At 35.7% G+C, this 22,150-nt stretch overlaps 1 protein-coding gene across 2 annotated transcripts in view; it reads left to right on the top strand.

Annotated features, from left to right (window-relative positions):
- The first annotated feature begins 9,189 nt into the window (after positions 1-9,189).
- Positions 9,190-22,150, top strand: part of LOC148952961 (sorting and assembly machinery component 50 homolog) — a 46,928-nt gene continuing 33,967 nt past the window's right edge. The window contains exons 1-2 of one of the 2 annotated variants that reach the window (XM_089087483.1): positions 9,190-9,236; positions 18,981-19,040. In XM_089087483.1, coding sequence (XP_088943609.1) covers positions 9,222-9,236; positions 18,981-19,040 — 75 coding nt within the window. In that variant the 5' untranslated portion in view covers positions 9,190-9,221. Of the gene's footprint in view, positions 9,295-18,980; positions 19,041-22,150 lie in introns of both variants that reach the window. The other variant, XM_089087484.1, reaches the window with a different exon arrangement.

The raw sequence follows: 22,150 nt of genomic DNA, 5'->3' as shown, positions 1-22,150 counted from the left end.
TGGTGACTTAAAGATAGGAAAAGTAACTTTAAGTTTAAGACGTTTGAACAATTGAACATTTTCCTAAGTATATTGAAGCCTGGGGTTAACTGGAATTTCTTAGCATTAGTTGTAATCTAAGATACCTAAGAATTCCTCCCAAAATATTTCCAAATGACACTTAAGGAATTTTTTGAAAGTTTGGAAAGCAATTTATGCCAAAAATGCTTCCAGAACTTGCTGAAGATTTAAAAATTGTGCCACATATACAAAAAAACAAACCTCTACCATTTTTTTTAGATGAAAGATCCCATCAACAAAATCTAAGAAAGAAAATAAATCAATAAACTCGTTTTCTGACATGGTTTTTGATTTTAAAACTTGGCAATCAAAAGTAAAACTAAAGTTGTTAAACGGAGTATGAGGCTCAGTTCGTTGTTCTAAGAACGACATACTAAGAACGAAGAACGACATTTCAAAGAACGGCTTATAAGCGCAACATTTCAAAGAAGGCCGAAAACGAACGGCTAATTGTAATACCGAGAATTGGATTTCCATAGAACGACAAAAACGAACGCAGCTAATGAAGGCTGAAATTAAACCATGAAAACTTCGCCTAAACAGTTGCCACACCACTATGATCATTAGCATAGTTTATTATCCCACTACTTCGAAAAAAGATGTCTGAAAAAAAACTTTATTTTAGTGAGGAATCATGACATCTTTGTTCACTTTTAGTAGCAAAACTTTCTCAAACTTAGCATCTTCTTAGTAGTTTTTTTTTGCAGTTCATACATCTCCTGCAGCGGAAAATGGGCTTTCAACAAGTGCAGATAATAGGACAGGGGTATTAAGTTTCTTAAACAGTTTTCCGACTTTCAGATATTTTTTCAGAGAATTGAGGGTCCTCCTTTTGTCTTAAAGGAAATTGAAGAATTCAGCTTTGAGACTAGTATCCATACTTGCTTCTTGATCACTGACAGTACCATCATCTTCCATAAACTAAAATAAATCATTATTTTCGTTGGTATCAGACTTTTAAGCCCTTTCAGCCAGCTCATCACTGGAGACAAGCATGGCTACTTTTTTCATTTCTAAGTTCACTATGTCTATTATTCGTTTTTTTTTTCCTTGCAAGGCTGGAGTCAACAAATGTAACTTGAAACTCGGGTGAGAGCAAGAAGCTATGGCTAGTTCAGAGAAGGCTTTCTCTTCCAATTCCATTGAGAAAACATGCGTTCACGCAAATCACATAAGATGGCCTCTATTTATGGCAAAGCATACTTGAGTATACGGATACTCTGAAGTCATTTTAGTTTCGTCTCCAAACTATAAAGTATTGGCAAAACAGTACCAAGACAGCAATTTTTTCTCCTTGCAAAAAAACTAAGTCTTGGCACAATGGATCTGTAATAAGCACGTACTCTTTAAGCAAACTTCTCTCTACTGGCTTCAACTTTAGAAGTTTCAGTTCTTCAGAGGCACTGAAAAACTTTTCCGTATCAGATATGTCTACAACATGCTTTACTGCATCACGGAGAGAGTTCCAGTTTGTAGCGTTTGGTTCGACTGGGTGCCTACCAGTAATTTCCAAAAACTTGTCGTCAGCTTTTGTGCTATGATTTATCGTATTCCATATGCTTTGGCATTTGGACATGACGGATTGATAAATTCTTCTTGAAGATGGCGATCAGCTGAAAATACTCGGAATAATATAATTAACTATCTGCTTTGTCTCTGGTGTGATTGAGCTCCAGAGCCATAATGCTGCTCAACTCTTTCTGAATTCTGCCTAACTGTCAACAACTGTGCTTTTGAAGTTTAAATGTAGTTGTGCATAATTACTGGAAAGTTAAGGCTGTGTAAGATCATGGTAATTGGATAATAGTTGCCAAACAAAAGTCTACTTTCAGAAACCTAAGGCTTCTGAAACCGCCTTTTTTCCCCAAATGCATCCGATAAAAATTTTGAGATAACGATTTTGTAAAAATAGTTCAAAGATCATATACCAAAAACTCCGGTGTCAACACAACCGTAGTAGTTTCTACTACAACGCCTTCTTCAACAACATTATATACCCCCAGGGCATAACTTAAAACCCTTGCCCTGAGGGTTTTGAGGGAGTGTCCTCCTCAAAATGATATTTTCTATCTAGAAATCAGCTACGCTGACAAAATGCCTATCTCAAAATTTTGATTGGATGCGTTTGTGGGATTGATGGGCGTGGGGGGGGGGGCTAGTTGCCCTCCAATTACTTTCTACTATTAAAAAGGGCACTAGCCCTTTGAATTTCCAATCGAATAAGCCTGTTTTGAAGTTTGGACGACAACGCCTACTATAAAATCATTATATGCCCCCAGGGCATAACTTAAAACCCTTGCCCTGAGGGTTTGGGGGGAGTGTCCTCCTCAAAAATCTATTTTCTATTTGCAAATCAACTACATTGAACAAAATGGCTATCTCACAATTTTGATTGGATGTGTTTGGGGGAAAGATGGGCGTGGGAGGGGGGGGGCTAGTTGCCCTCCAATCACTTTCGACTATCCAATCGAATGAGCCCTTTTTCAAGTTTCTACGACAAGCATTTCAATAAAAACCTTATATAGCCCCAGGGCACAACTCATAACCCCTGTCCTGAAGAGAGTGGGGGAGTATCCTGCTCAAAACCATAACTTCTTGAATATGAAACTACATGGAATAAAATAGCTATCTCAAAATCTTTATTGAGTGGTTTTTGGGAACTGGTGGTCTGGGACGAGACGTTAGCTTCTATTTAAGCAATTCTGACAATTAAAAGGGCATAAGCCGCTTCAATTTTCTATCGAATGAGCACTTTTTTAAGTTCCTGCGATAACGTGTTATATAAAAACCTTATATGCCCCATGGGCATAATTGGCAACCCTTGCCCTGAGGGCTCTGGGGGGGGGGCGTTTTATCCTCAAAGAACTAATTTCAACTACGCTGAAGAAAATGGTTATTTCAAAATTTTTATTGGATATGTTTGGGGGAATGATGGGTGTGAGGGGGGCTAGTTGCCTTCCAATCACTTACGTCTATTAAAAAGGGCCCTAGCCCTTTGAATTTCCAATCGAATGAACTTTTCTTGAAGTTTCTACGATAACGCCTTCTTTAAAAACCTTATATGCCCCCAGGGCATAACTTAAAACCCTTGCCTTGAGGGCTCTGGGGAAATATCCTCCTCAAAAACATATTTTATATCTGGAAATCAACTACGCTGAACAAAATGGCTATCTCAAAATTTTTATTGGATGTGTTTGGGGAAATGATTGGCCGTGGGGGGGGGGGGTCTAGTTGCTCTCCACTCACTTTTAACTTCAAAAAGAGGCACTAGAACACTCAATTTCCGATCGAATGAGCATTTTTTGAAGTTTCTACGACAACGCCTTCTATAAAAACCTTATATACCCCCAGGGCATAACTTAAAACCCTTGCCCAGAGGGTTTTGAGGGAGTGTCTTCCTAAAAAATATATTTTCTATCTGGAAATCAACTACGCTGAGCAAAATGGCTATCTCAAAATTTTTATTGGATGTGTTTGGGGGAAAGATGGGCGTGGGTGGAGGCTAGTTGCCATCCAATCACTTCCGACTATTAAAAAGGGCACTATCCCTTTGAATTTCCAATTGAATGAGCCTGTTTTGACGTTTCTAAGACAACGCCTTCTATAAAAACTTTATATTCCCCAAGGGCATAACTTAAAACCCTTGACCTGAGGGTTCTGGGGGAGTGTCCTCCTCAAAAACATATTTTCTATCTGGAGATCAACTACGCTCAACAAAATGGCTTTCTCAAAATTTTGATTGGATGTGTTTGGTGAAATGATGGGCGTGGGGGGATGGGAGGGCTAGTGGCCCTCCAATCACTTTTGACTATTTAAATGGGTACTAGCCCTTCGAATTCCCAATCGAATGAGCCTGTTTTGAAGTTTCAACGACAGCGCCTTCTATAAAAACCTTATATGCCCCAAGGGCATGTCTTAAAACCCTAGCACTGAGGGCTGTAGGGGAGTGACCTCCTCAAAACATATTTTCTGGCTGCAAATCAACTACGTTGAACAAAATGGCTATCTCAAAATTTGGATTGGCTGTGTTTGGGTAAATGATGGGCATGGGGGGGGGATAGTTGCCCTCCAATCACTTTCGACTATTAAAAAGGGTACTAGCCACTCCAATTTCAAATCGATTGAGCCATTTTTGAAGTTTCTACGACAACTGCTTCGATACGAAGTGCCCGGGTATGGAGAAAAAAAACAAACTGTTTTATATATTGATTGGATGTGTTTGGAGAAAATATGGGCGTGAGAGGGGGGTTAGTTGCCATCAAATCACTTTTGACTATTAAAAAGAGCACTAGCCCTTTGAATTTCCTTTCAATGAGCCCTTTTTCAAGTCTCTACGACAAATATTTAAATAAAACCTTATATAACCCCAGGGCATAAATTATAACCCATGCCCTGAAGACTGTGGGGGAGTCTCCTGCTCAAAGCTATAATTCACTGAACTTTGAACTGCATGGAACATAATGGCTATCTCAAAATCTTTATTGGATGTTTTTGGGGAAATGGTGGGCGTGGAAGGGGTGTTATTTGCTTTCCAATCACTTTCGACTATTAAAAAGGGCATTAGCCATTTCAATTTCCAATCGAATGAGCCCTTTTTGAAGTTTCTACGACAACATGTTATGTAAAAACCTTATATGCCCCCTGGGCATAATTGACAACCCTTGCCCTGGGGGCTGTGGGGAGGGGGGGGGGGATTCTCATCCTCAAAGACCTAATTTAAACTACGCTGAACAAAATGGCTCTCAAAATTTTTATTGGATATGTTTGGGGGATTGATGGGTGGGGGGGGGGCTATTTGCCCTCCAGTCACTTTCGACTATTAAAAAGGGCACTAGCTCTTTGAATTTCCCATCGAATGAACATTATTTGAAGTTTCTACGACAACACTTTCTATAAAAACCTCATATGCCCCCAGGGCACAACTTACAAACCTTGCCCTGAGGGTTTTGGGGGAGTGTCCTCCTCGAAATCATAATTTATGTCTGGGAATCAACTACGCTGAACAAAATAGCTATCTCAAAATTTTGATTAAATGTGTTTGGGGGAATGATGGGCGGGGGGGGGGGGCAAGTTGCCATGCAATCACTTTCGACTAGTAAAAGGGGCACTAGCCACTCCAATTTCCAATTGAATGGGCCCTTTTCGAAGTTTCTACGACAACTCCTTCGATACGAAGTGCCCGGGTATGGAAAAAAACAAAAAAAAACACAGTGCCCACATCGTTCTTTACTTAGGCAGCGCTAGCACGCTGCCTATGGAAAAGTAGACTAGAACTTTCAATTTCATTCAAATGAGTCCTCTTAGAAGTTTATACGATCATCCCTTTCATAAGAGCCATATACGCCTCCAGCACATACCTTATAATGCCCGACCCCCAGGCCCTTGGGTTTTTGTCGACACGAGAGTTTTTGTTATCTAATTTTTGAACTATTTTTTTTTAAACGGCTATCTCAAAATATACATTGGATGGGTTTGAGTAAAAAAGGGAGAAGGGCGGGGCTTGTTCACTTTCAATTTCTTTCGACTCTTATACAGTGAACTAGAACTTTCAATTTTAAATCAAAAGAGCCCTCTATGAACTTTATACGAGCATCCCTTCCATAATAACCATTTATGCCCCCAGGGCATAACTTACAACACCTGCCCTCGGGTCCTGCGGGGGGGGGGTGTATCGACACCGGAGTTTTTGTTATATGATCTTTGAACTATTTAAAAAAAAATGGCCATTTCCAACTTTTTCTGATATGCATTCGGAAAAAAAGGGTGTGGGGGGGGGTTGGTTACCCTCTGATCTCTTTTGATTCTTAAAAAGTAAACTAGAATTTTCAATTTCCAATCAAAGGAGCCCCCTCTGAGGTTTATACGAGCATTCCTTCCATAAGAACCATATATGCCCCCAGGGCATAACTTGCAACGCCTGCCCCCGAGCCCTGGAGGGTTGTGTCGACACCGGAGTTTTTGGTATATGATCTTTAAACTATTTTTGACAAAATAGTTATCTCAAAATTTTTATCGGATGCATTTGGGGAAAAAGGGCGGTTTCAGAAGCCTTAGGTTTCTGAAAGTAGACTTTTGTTTGGCAACTATTATCCAATTACCATGATCTTACACAGCCTTAACTTTCCAGTAATTATGCACAACTACATTTAAACTTCAAAAGCACAGTTGTTGACAGTTAGGCAGAATTCAGAAAGAGTTGAGCAGCATTATGGCTCTGGAGCTCAATCACACCAGAGACAAAGCAGATAGTTAATTATATTATTCCGAGTATTTTCAGCTGATCGCCATCTTCAAGAAGAATTTATCAATCCGTCATGTCCAAATGCCAAAGCATATGGAATACGATAAATCATAGCACAAAAGCTGACGACAAGTTTTTGGAAATTACTGGTAGGCACCCAGTCGAACCAAACGCTACAAACTGGAACTCTCTCCGTGATGCAGTAAAGCATGTTGTAGACATATCTGATACGGAAAAGTTTTTCAGTGCCTCTGAAGAACTGAAACTTCTAAAGTTGAAGCCAGTAGAGAGAAGTTTGCTTAAAGAGTACGTGCTTATTACAGATCCATTGTGCCAAGACTTAGTTTTTTTGCAAGGAGAAAAAATTGCTGTCTTGGTACTGTTTTGCCAATACTTTATAGTTTGGAGACGAAACTAAAATGACTTCAGAGTATCCGTATACTCAAGTATGCTTTGCCATAAATAGAGGCCATCTTATGTGATTTGCGTGAACGCATGTTTTCTCAATGGAATTGGAAGAGAAAGCCTTCTCTGAACTAGCCATAGCTTCTTGCTCTCACCCGAGTTTCAAATTACGTTTGTTGACTCCAGCCTTGCAAGGACAAAAAAAACGAATAATAGACATAGTGAACTTAGAAATGAAAAACGTAGCCATGCTTGTCTCCAGTGATGAGCTGGCTGAAAGGGCTTAAAAGTCTGATACCAACGAAAATAATGATTTATTTTAGTTTATGGAAGATGATGGTACTGTCAGTGATCAAGAAGCAAGTATGGATACTAGTCTCAAAGCTGAATTCTTCAATTTCCTTTAAGACAAAAGGAGGACCCTCAATTCTCTGAAAAAATATCTGAAAGTCGGAAAACTGTTTAAGAAACTTAATACCCCTGTCCTATTATCTGCACTTGTTGAAAGCCCATTTTCCGCTGCAGGAGATGTATGAACTGCAAAAAAAAACTACTAAGAAGATGCTAAGTTTGAGAAAGTTTTGCTACTAAAAGTGAACAAAGATGTCATGATTCCTCACTAAAATAAAGTTTTTTTTCAGACATCTTTTTTCGAAGTAGTGGGATAATAAACTATGCTAATGATCATAGTGGTGTGGCAACTGTTTAGGCGAAGTTTTCATGGTTTAATTTCAGCCTTCATTAGCTGCGTTCGTTTTTGTCGTTCTATGGAAATCCAATTCTCGGTATTACAATTAGCCGTTCGTTTTCGGCCTTCTTTGAAATGTTGCGCTTATAAGCCGTTCTTTGAAATGTCGTTCTTCGTTCTTAGTATGTCGTTCTTAGAACAACGAACTGAGCCTCATACTCCGTTTAACAACTTTAGTTTTACTTTTGATTGCCAAGTTTTAAAATCAAAAACCATGTCAGAAAACGAGTTTATTGATTTATTTTCTTTCTTAGATTTTGTTGATGGGATCTTTCATCTAAAAAAAATGGTAGAGGTTTGTTTTTTTGTATATGTGGCACAATTTTTAAATCTTCAGCAAGTTCTGGAAGCATTTTTGGCATAAATTGCTTTCCAAACTTTCAAAAAATTCCTTAAGTGTCATTTGGAAATATTTTGGGAGGAATTCTTAGGTATCTTAGATTACAACTAATGCTAAGAAATTCCAGTTAACCCCAGGCTTCAATATACTTAGGAAAATGTTCAATTGTTCAAACGTCTTAAACTTAAAGTTACTTTTCCTATCTTTAAGTCACCATTAGCAAGTGCCAAACATATCTGTGAGCTTCCTAGTATAAAATATCTTCTGCCACAGCTTCCAGTAGGAGCTCATTGTCAGAGTCACTTTTCTTTAGTAACTCTATTTCTTGTTTTGCTACATTTGTCAAAATTATATTTTCCATTTTTGTTGTGCTGGTTGATTAAAATTTTATCTGTGGTTTTGAAATCTTATTTGGCCAAGGAAAGCTCTTATAAGCCGTTTTTTTTCAGAAATTCGCAAAAATGTTCACACAGAAACGGTTTACTACAGCCGTTGGAGCGCAAATAAACTATGTTATTTTTAAAAAGCATATGCATAAGAATAGGCTACATCAAATTCTAAAAGCCAAGAATATATTCAAAAGGCTAACTTATAATAGCCTTGGCTGACTATGCCTAATGAAAAATATAAGTCTTATCTATAATATGTTTGGTTTCTCAGTTACTTGCAATTTATGGCTGTACAATGATTATAATTTAAAATAACGGATGCGATTTTCAACGGCTCGGTAGAAATATTTCAACGCAGCCGTTGAACCGTTGTGACGCAGAAACTTGCAGCAAAAAGCAATGTAAATTTGACGTATCAAGCAAAAACGGCCGTTTTTGCGTGAAATCGTATCAGTGGGAACCTAGGGAAAACCGTAAAGTAAAACCAAGAACATCTTCTTAGAACTAAGAACGACAAACGGCGAAAACGAACGCAGCTATTGACAGATTTCTGGCGCCATATTTTGGAATCCGGGACGATGAAGACCAGTCATCTGTTGACGGATTTGTTAATCTATAAAAAATAAATGATCTTCATTGGCCCAAATCTCCTGGTAGTTCTCCACTGGAAATAATGGAACAGCTAATGTCAGTTTCTCTCTCGACGACCTAACCATATTCTTTACCATGCCAAAAAAGCCCTCAAGCCATGTACTTCCGTATTTAAGTACTAAGTGCTTAAGTACAATTTACTTCGAGTACTTAGTACTGATACTTAATTACAATTTTGGTTGAGTACTTGATAATTATACTTAAATACTTTTTTGGAGTACTTGACCCAACACTGATTAGTCGACAAGTCTTTCTAGCGAATTTTTTTCGCCAAAATCTATTAGACAATGAATCATAGGAGAATCGGGTACGGGTGTTCTTATTTAAAGCACATCATTTTGAATTGTCAACTCGAGAAAAAAGTAATTTTTTTTCGACATCCACGACATGGCTAATATGGGAGTAAAGTTCATTTGTGATGCACATGGATGTTGTATTTAGATTGAGGTTGCAATTCTAGGTATATATTTGCACATTAGGGGGTGGGGGTATATATTGTGTGGATATAGGCTATAGGTTCTAAGAAATTCATGAATTTCTTAGAAAAACAAGGAAAGAACTGGAGATAAAGGCTCTCCCCCTGCAAAATGTGTTAACTGGGAATATTCTGCATATTATGGAGTCAGAATTGTTTTCTTAATATGTTTCCTTATGTCCAGCTGGACTCTTAGGCTTAAAATACTGTTTGTCGGGTTGGCTAATTTAAAGAGTATATATATACACTGTCAAATTAGCCATCTGGTAGTATCCCTTTTTTTCTATTCAATTTCTAGGTCCAGAAATGGGTAATATTGCAGTTTAGTGACTTTTTACAAACTCTAAGTAGTAGCCTATTGTTCTAGATGTTGGGATTTTTGCTAGCCTATCTCAGACAGTAGGCTAGTCCAAAATGTTCAGAAATTTATCAAGAGCCTAAACTAGGCATGTACAGGGTAGATATTTTGAAGTATCTACCTTAAATATCCTTCCAAATGTTGCTGAATTTCAATGAACAGCTATAGAGCTTATACTGAAAATTGAAACTTAGAAATAAATTTTACTCTAGGTCTTGCCTAGGCTATAGCACAAATGAATCTAGAGGAAAAGGTGTTCTATTTGAAAGACTTTTTGCTATCTTTTGAAGTGGTTAGTTAAGAAACTCAACCTTCCAGGAGTAAATTCAGTGCCATTACCTGGACTGTGACTTAGGTAAACATGCAACTTAATGCCTTTTTAATGCTCCTTCTGAATATAAGAATTGTTTTACTGAGAAAAAATTTTAAGCCCTTTATGGACCCTTAAAGATCATACAATTTCCTCTTATTTTTGGCTATATAAAGGGTTAAAAACAACAATCTACTTTATAATATGCAGAATAATTATAGGTTGACACATTTTGACTGCAGATCCACTCTACTCTACCCCCTCCACCCCCCCCTCTTGTGCAAATATATAGCCCAAATCATATATTTCCCATGTGTTTTCTATTTCTTGATTTTGTAACAGTCAAAGCAATTTATGTGTACATTGGTTTAAACAAGAGTGTTGCTAATGGCTTTAAGTAGCCTAAACATGCATTTTTTTTATTCAATTAGATCATGATGAATCAATACCTATGGATTATATAACTTTAAAAAAAGGGAATTATAATCAGTAATAACTTTTTAACCAATATTTTAGCCCTTTTCTGTAGCCAAAAACAACATAGAAGGGTATCATCTTATAAGGCTCCATAAAGGGCTATTGAATTTCCAAGAAAAACAACTGTTATATTCAGAAAGAGCATGAAAAGACATTGAGTAGTGTATTCATCTGATTCATAGCTCAGTATTAGAAATATATTAGAATTCACCAATACAACTTCTAAGGTAAATTGTACTGATGATTCAACAGTTTTTGTAAAAAAACAGTTTTTTTACTCCAGAAGTCCTAATTTAAAGACTAAAAGGTTTTAAAAGGGTTTCAGTATATAGGAAAACATCTAGGAATCTAACTGTTTGATGAGAAGTTTGAAGTTATATCTTAAAAGGGTACAAAACTCGAATTTTCCAAAATCAGAGCATTTTCACCTACAATTCAACACAACAAAAAAGTTACCTGTTTTTGATGCAAGTTGGAACCCAATTTGACATGTGTTAAAATACTTGGGGAATACCTGTGGGCAGAATATGGTGTATTCAACACATGTTGAAATACTTGGGGAATACCTGTGGATGGAACCTGGTGTATTCAACATGCATATTGTTGTTTCTTTATTTTTCTCCAACTTTATTTAATGTATAAAAGTATAAAACACTTCAAAAAGTAGAAGTAATAAAACTAACAAAATTGTTTCAAGTATGTATTATTTGGTATAACAAATTTTAATATACAGTATTAAATACAAGTAGTATTTAGTACAACAAAATTGTTTCACTAGCATTTTGGAAAGGATAGGGTCTAGGAAAACAGTAGTGGATTTTATGAAATTTAAGAAGTTTATTGTCATTAGCCTATGTTTGATTTAGTGGATTTTATTTTCATATAAAGATTCTTATTTTCATCCATAATATAGCTTAGAATTTTTTTTTTGGGGGGGGGAGGTCACGTATGATATTTATATGACATGGTTATTGGCATTTACCCCCCCCCCCTCTCCTACCCAGAAAATAATATTTTCCAAATTTGATAATTTTTTTTGTTTCATTGATAAGAACTAAGGAAAGGGGAAAATGACTTCCATGTGAACCTCTGCAATTTTTGGCAGTAGTAGGCACCCATAAATTCAACAGCTACTGTCCACTGTTTTTGTCAGTGGACCAAGGAATTTTGACACCAATTATTTATCATTTGTTTTACATGTTCAGTGAAGTTTTGACAGAGTTACCTATGTTTTGACAAGGCCTGTTGCTGTCTGTTGAAAATTTTGACAATGGTACTACAAGATATTTGCAAAAGAAATAAATCAATTCATAGAAGCCATTATCTGCAATTCAATTTGACTGAAGGAACATTTCTAGTGTGCCTGGTATTCCACTACATTAAATAAGAATTTTTGCCACTTGGGACCTAGTTTCATTAATGTAAAATTTGTTGCCATTCTAATTTAATTTTATCGGGAAAAAGCTAATGTGACTAGAATGCAGATGAAATCAGATGTATCTTGATGCATTGGTGCTAATTCAAAGTTTTTGTTTTGCAGCAAATAACCAATTAACAGCAGTTTGAGCATTGTATACGTGAAAATTTGTTTGGAGCTACTCTCTTGTCAAAAAGATGAAACTTACTGAAATAAATGTTTCTTTTCTTATCTGGATGTACTGGATATTGTGTCAACGTTTCCTTTTGTTGAAATAAAAAAATGGCTTCGAGAGATGGTGCTCAAGTCACGGCTAAGCATAGTTATTCCATTTTGAAGGAAAATTTGAACAGAGGTTCCAAAATTGTGCTGTGAAATCATCAGTACTTTTACCCTATTACTTTTTGTAAATACACTAATGATTAATTTTGAGTTTTTTTTTTCATTACTAACACTAGCTAGATAGAATATGAACATTCCACTTGATGCATCTTTATAGGTAATTATTCATTTACCTCAATTCACACTTTGGAGCAATATTAGGGTCCAAACAAGATCTGTTTTGCTCCATGTCAATGATTTAGAGTTGATGCCACTGCACAACAGCAACTTTGGATAGAGTGTGCAAGATGGTTGGGAATGACAAGTGACATCAACTTACTAGCAACAGACTCTTTTGAAAAACTTGCATAAATGATCAGTAGATTGCTGAATAGGACAAACAGTGCCACTCATATTTCCACAGCTTTTTGCTCTATTCTTTGTCAAGTCTAGACTTGAAGGATACAGCTGTGGGTGCAGTCACTGATTTGTCTTGGAGACTATTCCAGTCATTAATGACACATTCAGCAGAATAGTTTTGCAGAATTTTTTCTTCACAGTTTGTTTAGAAAGTTTTTGCAAATGTCCTCATCTATGGGGTTGACTTGCATGTTTTGTGAAGAGATTGTTGTTTGGTTGGCTATGATATTTGTAGGTCAGCATCATGTCACCATTCTGGCGTCTGAAGATGAGTGTTGGGAGTTTAAGGTGCTCCAGCCTCTTATTGTACGGCATATTTTGCAGACCATTTATGCATTTTGTGGCATGACTTTGATCAGTTTGATGGCCACAGCCAGTTAGCTTTATTTCTCAGCTATGGCTTCAATAAATAGCATATCAATATATACTTCTTGTTCCTGATTTCCATCAGTTCCTTTCATATCAATAGTGTCTATAGGTTTGCTACAACAGACACAAGCAAAGTGATTTGTCTTTCTACAGTTGGAGAAATATTTGCCTTTGGCTGGACATTTGTGGCTTGGGTCATATATCCCACCACAGAAGTAACACTTCTTACTTGTTATTGGGTGGTCAAAGTTCCTTTGTTTCCTTAAAAAATCTATTTCCTGTTTTATAGTTGGTTCATTTATTGTAATATGTGATGTGGATGTGGCTGACATGGATATGAGTTGTTCTTGAGTTGTCTCAAAAGATCTTGCAATTGTCACTGCCCTGTCAAGAGTAAGGGCTCCACCTTGAGACAATAGCTTTTCTGTAAACATATTAATCTATCTCTCACCAACTCTTTCTGAAAGTGTCTATAGGTTTGCCAGCATCTTGAGGGTTGTAATATAATGTTCAATTGACTCATGCTGCAATTGGTCATGCCTATGGAATTTGTAACAAGCAAATATAGGACTACTCACAGGAGCTTTGTGCTCTCTGAATTTCTCAAGATATACATCAAGTATCTCATTTTCTTCTGAAGTTAATGTCCAAGTACTAAAGACATCTTGTCCTTTTTTACCTAACCACCAAAGAAGGTAAGCTCATTGTTGTTTGGCATTCTTCCCAGTCAATGGTCTGGTGAATATGAGATTTACATGCTGTTCAAACTTTGTCCTTGCTTGTAGACTGGCTGATTCCCAATTAAGTGTTGGGCATGGCAGTAGATTGTCCATTTCTGAATTCTGACACCATGTATCATTTTTTGGGATAATTATTTATTAAGCCAACCAACCTGCAACAAAAACACATAATAAAGCACAAACAAGCAATCAACATAATAAAGCAAGCACTACATAAGCAAGCACAAGCACAAAACACTATAGGCTACTACTAGTATTTGAATAGAATGTTTCCTTTTGGACAGTAGAATCACCCCTATACTCACATACTCCTTTTTATGTTTTTTCTAAACATACTAATTGCTTCTTTAACAAGTTTCATTTTTAACCCTTAAAAAGACACCTTGTTCTTTATTATTTGCTAGTAGAAAATTGTGACCAAAAATTTTGATATCTACTTCAAACTACAATTCTTTGCTTCCATTGATTGGTTACCTTTTGCTGCAAAATAATAAAGAACAAAAGAGTAATTACAATACATTTAATTACCTTCAATCACACTTGCCAGCAATAGTATGATCCTATGTCATACAACTGAAAAATATGGTTGGAATAAAAAGAGTGGAATGTATGTATATCCATAAAGGGGAAGGGTAAAGTGAAGCAATACACATATAGGAATTAGATAAGTAAGTATTTATGATTGTTTTAAGGTAGTTTTCAGAATTTCTAGTAAAAATTTTCTAATAAAGAACATGGTGTCACTTTGAGGGCTCAAAATCAAATTTGCAAAGGAAGCAATTAGCGTAGGCTATATAGAAAGAGCATAATAAGATACATCAAGTTGCATGTTCTTCTTTTACAGCTAAGTAAAAGAAAAAGCTAAAAATTTATTATGCTAATTGTCACCATTAAGAGAAAATGCATTCATTTTACCCCTAAAAAGTGTTCCATGGTATTTGGTGAAACATATTTTCTTATACTTTCTGGAAGTAAAGCTTAGGATATTATAATGTCTCATAGCCTACCTAGCTTGAACAGATGTTGTTCATTTAATTAGTTTTACATGAAAGGTGCCTTCCAATTATGTGAATATTTTTTTCGACTATTGGAATCTCTGAATGTTGATAAATATGAACTCCTCTCTTTTAATGTTAAGGCTTCCACCTAGGTGTCAAATTTTTCTCTATCTTTTGATAAATCTATTAATGTAATGTGTTGTTCAATCTGTCTGTAAATAATGTATAATCTTTTTATTCAAATACAGTTTTCAGTGGTAAGTTTAGGCTCTAGTTTGGGTTTTCAAGAATTCTTGGTAACAGGAGTAAAAATAACCTTAAAGTGCTAGTGAAACTGTATTCAACCTACTGCAATATGTCTCTGTAATTTTTAATGCTTTTGTTCAAATTTATCTTGAAATAAAATATCTGAGGTCTCTGTTCAGCTTATTTTTGGTGTTTGTGATTTTAATTTCTATGCCATCATGGTATGGTCAGAGTCCAATTACAATTCAGAAATTATTGTGTTCTTTATTTGGCAAACATTTATAACAAGGTAAAATTAAATGTTCTAATTTGCAATCAACTCTATTTTGTGATTATAAGAAAAAACGTGTCATTCAGGGCATTTTTCTATGTGTTTATGACACTCTTTTGAAATGACACCAACAACAAAAAGGCTTTTTTTTCTGTTAATATGATTGTTTTCTCGACATTCAACCATGATTCGTTGCTGTAACTCATGATAAGCTATCACTTGCAGTAGAATGCAGTTGTTTCTAAAGAAATAAAACATCAAGGACAATTTACCCTTGAAAAGGAGTTGAGGCATTGATAATATCTTCCCAGGCCCTTAATTGTGACATAGGCCTATTTCTGGAAGCTTGAGATCCCTAGAGAAAAAATTTGGGTAAATTCATAGTTTCAGGCTGTTTGTTGTGTTGAAATTTTGTTGAGCTGGCCAAAGGAAACTTTCAGGAGTAGACCTATAGCCCCAGTTAGTGTCTAAGAAGTTTTTTTTAAAGACTGGAGACAGACATTGGGTAAATTAGCAATTTTCGGGCTTGTTAACATTTAATCAATGTTGTATAGCAGCTCCCAAAAATAAGGAAAAGGAAAAATTATTACATACCCTTCAATACTATAGCCTCTAATATCCACTGAAAATGTTTATCGTTTTGTCACAATTTTCACCTCCAACTCAATTTGTGAAATAGTTTAGTGGCCTCTTTAGCCTGTAGAGCAAAAATTAGCACATTTTTCAGATGTGTGAATTTGATCAAATAATGCAGTTGTGGTAATTTCTTCGTGCTGAATGAACTTTGAAGTAGTGATATTTTTGCAAAGTTTTGCTTAAAATTTTTAACACTGGAAATTCTCAAGAAGAAAAAGGAAAAGCTTGAAGTCAATATTTGTATATAAGCTCTTTCATATTTTGTAAACATATTTACATATTGAAGACTCCTCATTTTACTATTGTCTGGCTGTAATATCCTTTGGCTGATGCTTGTCTATACTATCATCCAAAACAGAGTTGCATCAGTAGATAGTGTGGCCAGTAGGCCAATTTTAGCCATGACCTGAAGTTGTCGCACTTTCAGAGGAATGCAATCATACCCAGAAATCAATTTTTCACTCTAGTACCTCAATCAAAGAAGTAGAAAGTTGGTTTAGAACAGAGCTAATATGACCTGTGAGTTTTGCCACACTTTTATGAAATATAATGGGCAGATAATAATGCTGTGGTGAGGTTAGTAGCTGCTCTGGTATTGAATCAGGAGTGTTCTAACCGCATTCATAGGGATAATTTTGATGAACTTTGTCCTCAGGAAGATGGGGATGGCTATGGATGAGCATGGAATCAAATGGGAAGGTAAAACTCTCCTAGATTTTGCAGATGGTTTGAGTTTCTTAGATAAAAATGTTAGCAAAATGAATACATTTTGGAAGTTTTAAGAGCTCAGGATTCAAGAATAAGTTTGAAAATGAATGTCAAGAAGATTAAGTTGCTTAGACTAGGAATAATTGGAGATGAAGAGGTGATGTTGTGTTACAAGAAGATTAATGAAGTTGATTGCTTTACTTAGTTGGTAAGTATTATTAGTAAATATGGCAAATGCAGGGGAGATTTAAAAAGCTGAATAGCTAAGGCCCGGGTGTTTTTTTCTTAGTTGAAGAAAGTTTGGAAGAATGGGAAGATAAGGCTACAAACCAAGATTAGAATACTGGAAGCTATAAGGAATTTTCTGGCAACATTATTAATCAGCAGTATTGATCAACGATCTGTGCTGGCGAGATATTGTTGATCAACAATCATGTTTTAGTTATCAACAAAGTTTTTTTTTTTCAACAATGTGGATGAAAATGATCCATAATTAAAATCGTTGCTTGTCAATTTTGTTGGTCAGATTTAAGCAAGAAATTTCAAGGATGAATATCGTAGGGGAAATTGTATTTGTTCTTACAATACAAAAACAGTTGATTTGCCATAATATTATTATATTTACTGTTTACTTGACCTCTTACCTAAAATAAAACATGAGATGGTAGTTACTTTTGAATTACATACCCCTTTTCCCTCCAAAGAGCACTGGGGAAATTTTGTTGTATTTTATTGAAACTTTCAGAATTTGATCTAGTAGTGAAAAGGTGTATAAACAGTTAAAATTACAGGAGTAGACATGAGTTTAACTTAAAATAGTAAAACAATGTTCAATTGATTTTCGAAAGTTTTGCCATTTGGTTCCAACAATGATACCAGTTTGTGTTTTCGCGAAAATTGTTGTTGATCCACAATTGTTGATAAACAGATCTGGTCTCGTTATTGTTGATCAATAATTTGTTTGCCAGGAAAAGTCTATAGTGATGACAGTGGCCAAATATGGTTCTGAAGCGTTGGTGCTTCAGGAAATGGAGAAGAATGTGTTACATGTTCTCCAGAGGAATTGTCTATGAATAGTTTTGGGTATCTGTTTCAATAGCCATATGTCAAGCAACAACCTGTATGAGAATGTAATTCTGTTCCACTCTCTAGCACAATAATGAGAAAATTCTCGCGATGGCTTGGACACGTTTTGCTGATGAAGGATGACATATTGACAAAGATTGTTTTTGATGCTATTAAATTAGGGCAAAACGAAAAGTAGGTCGTCCCCTGATGGGATATGAATATGTCTTAAGGAATGATTTAAAGGAAATTTAAACTAATTGGGAGGGTTTGGTTAAATAAGAAAGCTTTGGATAGATTAGGATGGAGGAGGTCCGCACGCAGCTGTTTGGCCTCAGCCGGATTGGTGCTGCAATGAGTTGTAAGTAAAAGGGTTTTCAAGAATTAAGCGTTAAAGCTATGAGCAAACACAAGCTTCAAAAACATGTTTCTGAAACTTTGACACATTTTCAAGTCATCAGAATCAGTAAAAGAGTTTTTTAGCACTTATATCACAAAAGATTTATTTTCGAAAAATCTAGATAAAAGGTTGACTGGTGGCATATCAAGGTCTAAGTTGATCAGCTGCCTGGCGCTATGAGTTTTGTCATTGAGAATGACCAAACACAAAAAATGCTCAAACACAACAGATTCTGACTTGTAACACCAGGTATGGTGTACAAATACCCAAATTAAGATCGACTTGCAACAGCTAAGTGGAAGCATGAAAAAGAAAATACAGCAGTAGTTAAAATAGATATTTTATAATGATTTCATTTTTTATGCTTAACTTGTACTATTTTCTTTTTTGTTTTGTCAGCCCCACATTTTCTTGACAATTCAGCTTTAGTATGAACGCTCTAATATTATCTGTGTTTACATGTAAGAATAATAGTAAAGTATTAATAATTTCAAGTTATGTTTCCGTTTCTCACTCAAAATAATGTCTGCAGTGGTTTTAAGTCTAATATGGAGGTGAATAATTCTATGTGCAGCCTTTGGGATTATGATGCATTTCCAAAATGGCTTGAAAAATTATTTGAGTTTTTCAGATAGGGTGTAGAGTCTGCTTCTCATGTAATATAGGTTTTGAAGTGTTCCTCCTGTGATTTGACCTGGGTTCTAAGCCTGATTTGACTTTTAGAGTATAATAGAAACGTTTAGAGTCTCATTTCTAGAGTTTCAAACAGCATGCTAGAGGTTGCTTTTGTGGTATATTACTGTGGAATGTTGTTCTTCCCTGTTAGGTCTGTATTCAAAGATATCTATTATTAATGCTGTATGTATTGCACAATATCCTGAAGTGTTGCTGTGCTTAAGTACCGTTGTGAGAATACAAAATATGTTTCATTGCAGAATTTGTTTTGGTCTCCCTTTGGCTTCGAGATGAAATCTGAACAATTAGAAACAGTTAAGGTAAGTAGCATATTCTAGTGAGTAGCTTCTGTAAGTGCTCTATTTTGACTCTCCAAAATCGCAAAACATTACTGACAAACAAACTAGTCGATAGATGCACTATTTATGATTATCGGCTTTGGGCTATTGATTGGTGTCATCCTTGGAATTTCTCGCTGGCACATTTCTTTATTTCTGCTTATTTGAAACATAACATTTCTGATCATGTTCCATAATACCCAGTAGCTTGAGGCTTTAGTTTTCTGCAAAAGTACTCGTTTTTGCAGAGGATGCATTTTGTTTTTGTAGGAATGATTCATTCCTTTAAATTGAATATTCAAAATAATTTCCTAAAAAAAAAGAAATCGTGATTGTCTCTATCCTATTAAATATTAGCATACCAAAAGTGTTTTGTTTGGTATTGCCACACATTTTTCTTGTGATTTGGTATGGATTTAAACGGGAAGGCATCATAACATCGAACCATCGGGAGCACGAACGTCAGGAGAAGTACAAAATCCGTCAAAACATTGACAAAGATTCCGTCAGAACCTCGAACCGTCATAACATCGAAAATTTTTAAACTTTAGTTTTCTGGGGTTTAGGGGGGAAAAGGTACCCAGGTTAGGTTACGTATTTAATATATGCTTTGCTTTACCCCCACCCCTTTGACGTGCAAATATATAGCCGAAATTTGTTTCTAAACTATTATATAGCCTACTTATTACTATTATATAAACTTTTTTTTAGATGTTATGACGGTTCGATGTTATGACGTTTTGTGCTTGTGACGGTTCGCCGAAATGGTAGCACCCCGACTTAAACTGTTTGTATAGACTACGTTTTGGCTTTTTTTTTTTTACTGGAGTCAATAGGCTGTTAAAAAAAAGATCCAGGCCTTGAATTCTAAAGAGGGCACAGGTCACTCCCTATTTTTTTTTTAATATTGAACCTGCATAACATTTTTTAGCTACATCCCACCCTAATTTATATACAGATTAGAGCTGAAATTTGTAATTTTTCTAATTTAAGTACTTTAATTGGTTAACATACAACTTTATATTTGGCTGCACGCTGTCGTGTTTACATCCGTTAGAAATTACCTTATGTACCTTCTAGTTGTGGTATATAGTGGCACTTTCAAAAAATCTCAAAAATAAATTACTCAAGTCAAAAATAGGGAATATCTAGTTCTTTTCTTTTATTTGTTTGTTCTAAGCTTGGTTTGCCATTTGGAAGTCATTTGCCAACCCTTGACAACCATTTTCTTTTTTTTTCATTAGGTAGTGAACTAATTTGTATTTCTAGGATTTTTTTCTACACAACCAGGTTTAATTATGAATTTGTTTCTTTGTCACTAGTGTCAATAAGAAATATCAAAATGTTTCACTGTAAGCAGTATGATGCGTTGAACATAGAAAAAGGTTAAACCAATACTAGCCTGATACATAAATTTCGTGCAAAAAGATTTTGTGATTTTTTTGAATGTAAAATATCACTGGTGTTGTGACCAAAGGAGCTTATTTTAGAGGGGTTTTTCCTCAAGGGACAGCTTTACTTACAATGAAGTAGAATATACGTTTGGGTCCTATTCTCCTCTGAAGGAAAATTGAAATGAGTTCCATGCGAAAAGGCCTAGGTTCTAAAATGAGAGTTCTGTACCAGCTCTCGTGTTTGCTTATTAAGTAATTGCTACTTTGAATACTGTTGGTGTGATAGAAGAAGGTAAGTAAGGTACTTCTATGAAACTCTCTTGAGTAATGTCTGCGATTGACAAGTTTTAACCTGCGAGATTAGTATCCACAATGTGACTAAGTTCAGCTAACTGAGTCGAATTACACTGAAGCATTGATTACTAAAGCTATTACTAAGTCATTCAAAACCCTGGTTTGACATCTTACCAGTCCCAAAGCAGAGGTATATCCCGGAATACTGAATTTCTGAGCCCAATGGGTCATTTTTGTTCGTGCTGTATGGATTCATGGTGCCTGCACAGCTGCTATATCTCTTTTTTCATTCATTCTTTATCCAAAATATAGTATTTACTATCACTCGCTATGCAACATCAAAACTTTGTGATGTAGTTGCTCGAAACTTGTTTATTGCAGGGGATGCATTTTCATTTGGCCTAAAAGGTCTTTCCTCTTTCTCTCCTGTTTTACATCGCCTCCCTTCTATTTCCCTCTTTTCAACCAGATAAATAACCAAAAAAACATTTCAAACAAAGTAATTATTAGCTGGTGTCCTTTTACTTTTTGACAGATTGAACTACCAAATGATTGGGCATGGTTTAACATCAGAAAGAGGAGCTTTCTTTATTTCAAGCAACGAGTTTTAGGCTTGACATTACTTATTAGGAATTATATTATTTAATAATCAAAGAGAGGTGATCAATATTATGCTGAAAAATATATAAAGTAGGTTTTAAGAATAGGCTTAAGCTCAGGGTCTTGAAGCGTTTGAGGTTCTTGATAAATTATGATATTTCGATTGACTAAATTTCCTATTGGTAATGGCACCAGTTTCTTTAAACCTGAAGGAACTGGCCTACAGTATGTTAAAGGATGCATAAAATGGGAAAATTGAAAACGGTTAAACTTATCTTTAGCACCAGGTGTCTTTTTCTTATTCTGCTGATAGATTATCCAGTGATGTTTCTGCTTGCCCTGTATTCACTTCTAGTTAAAGCTAGTGGAATTTCGGCTGTATTGATGAATATCCCTTCTTCTTGATAAAACTAAAATAGCAAAAGTGGTGCAGAAATTAGGTTCTATGTATAGGCTAACCATAAAAGTAACATCAAAGCAGCTCCCAGAAAATAAATAGCAACTAAGATTTAATAAAAACGTCAAAGCAAGGCATCTGCAGAATTATTTCTTTTTTCTTTTCTTGCTTTTATTTCCCTTCTTTTTTGCTATCATCAAGCCTTAGCAAGACTTGGGAGTGGGAAAAATATACTTGCTTAAAATTCGAGACGTGTACAGGCACGGAATTCAATATTATAATCTGATACTGAATGCACAAGTAAACGTAGAAATGCGAAGATTCGATTTTCTGTAAAGGGATCTAACCAAAGAGGTTGTTGGGTGGCAGGCATAAAAAAGAGCCGTAGTATATATACTCCTTTTTAG

Source organism: Artemia sp. Qi Xiang Cuo, chromosome 4 (assembly GCF_049724085.1).
Source record: "Artemia sp. Qi Xiang Cuo chromosome 4, ASM4972408v1, whole genome shotgun sequence".
Lineage (NCBI taxonomy): Eukaryota > Metazoa > Arthropoda > Branchiopoda > Anostraca > Artemiidae > Artemia > Artemia sp. Qi Xiang Cuo.
The sequence above is the reverse complement of the archived record's forward strand: the minus strand, read 5'-3'. Positions and strand labels throughout refer to the sequence as shown.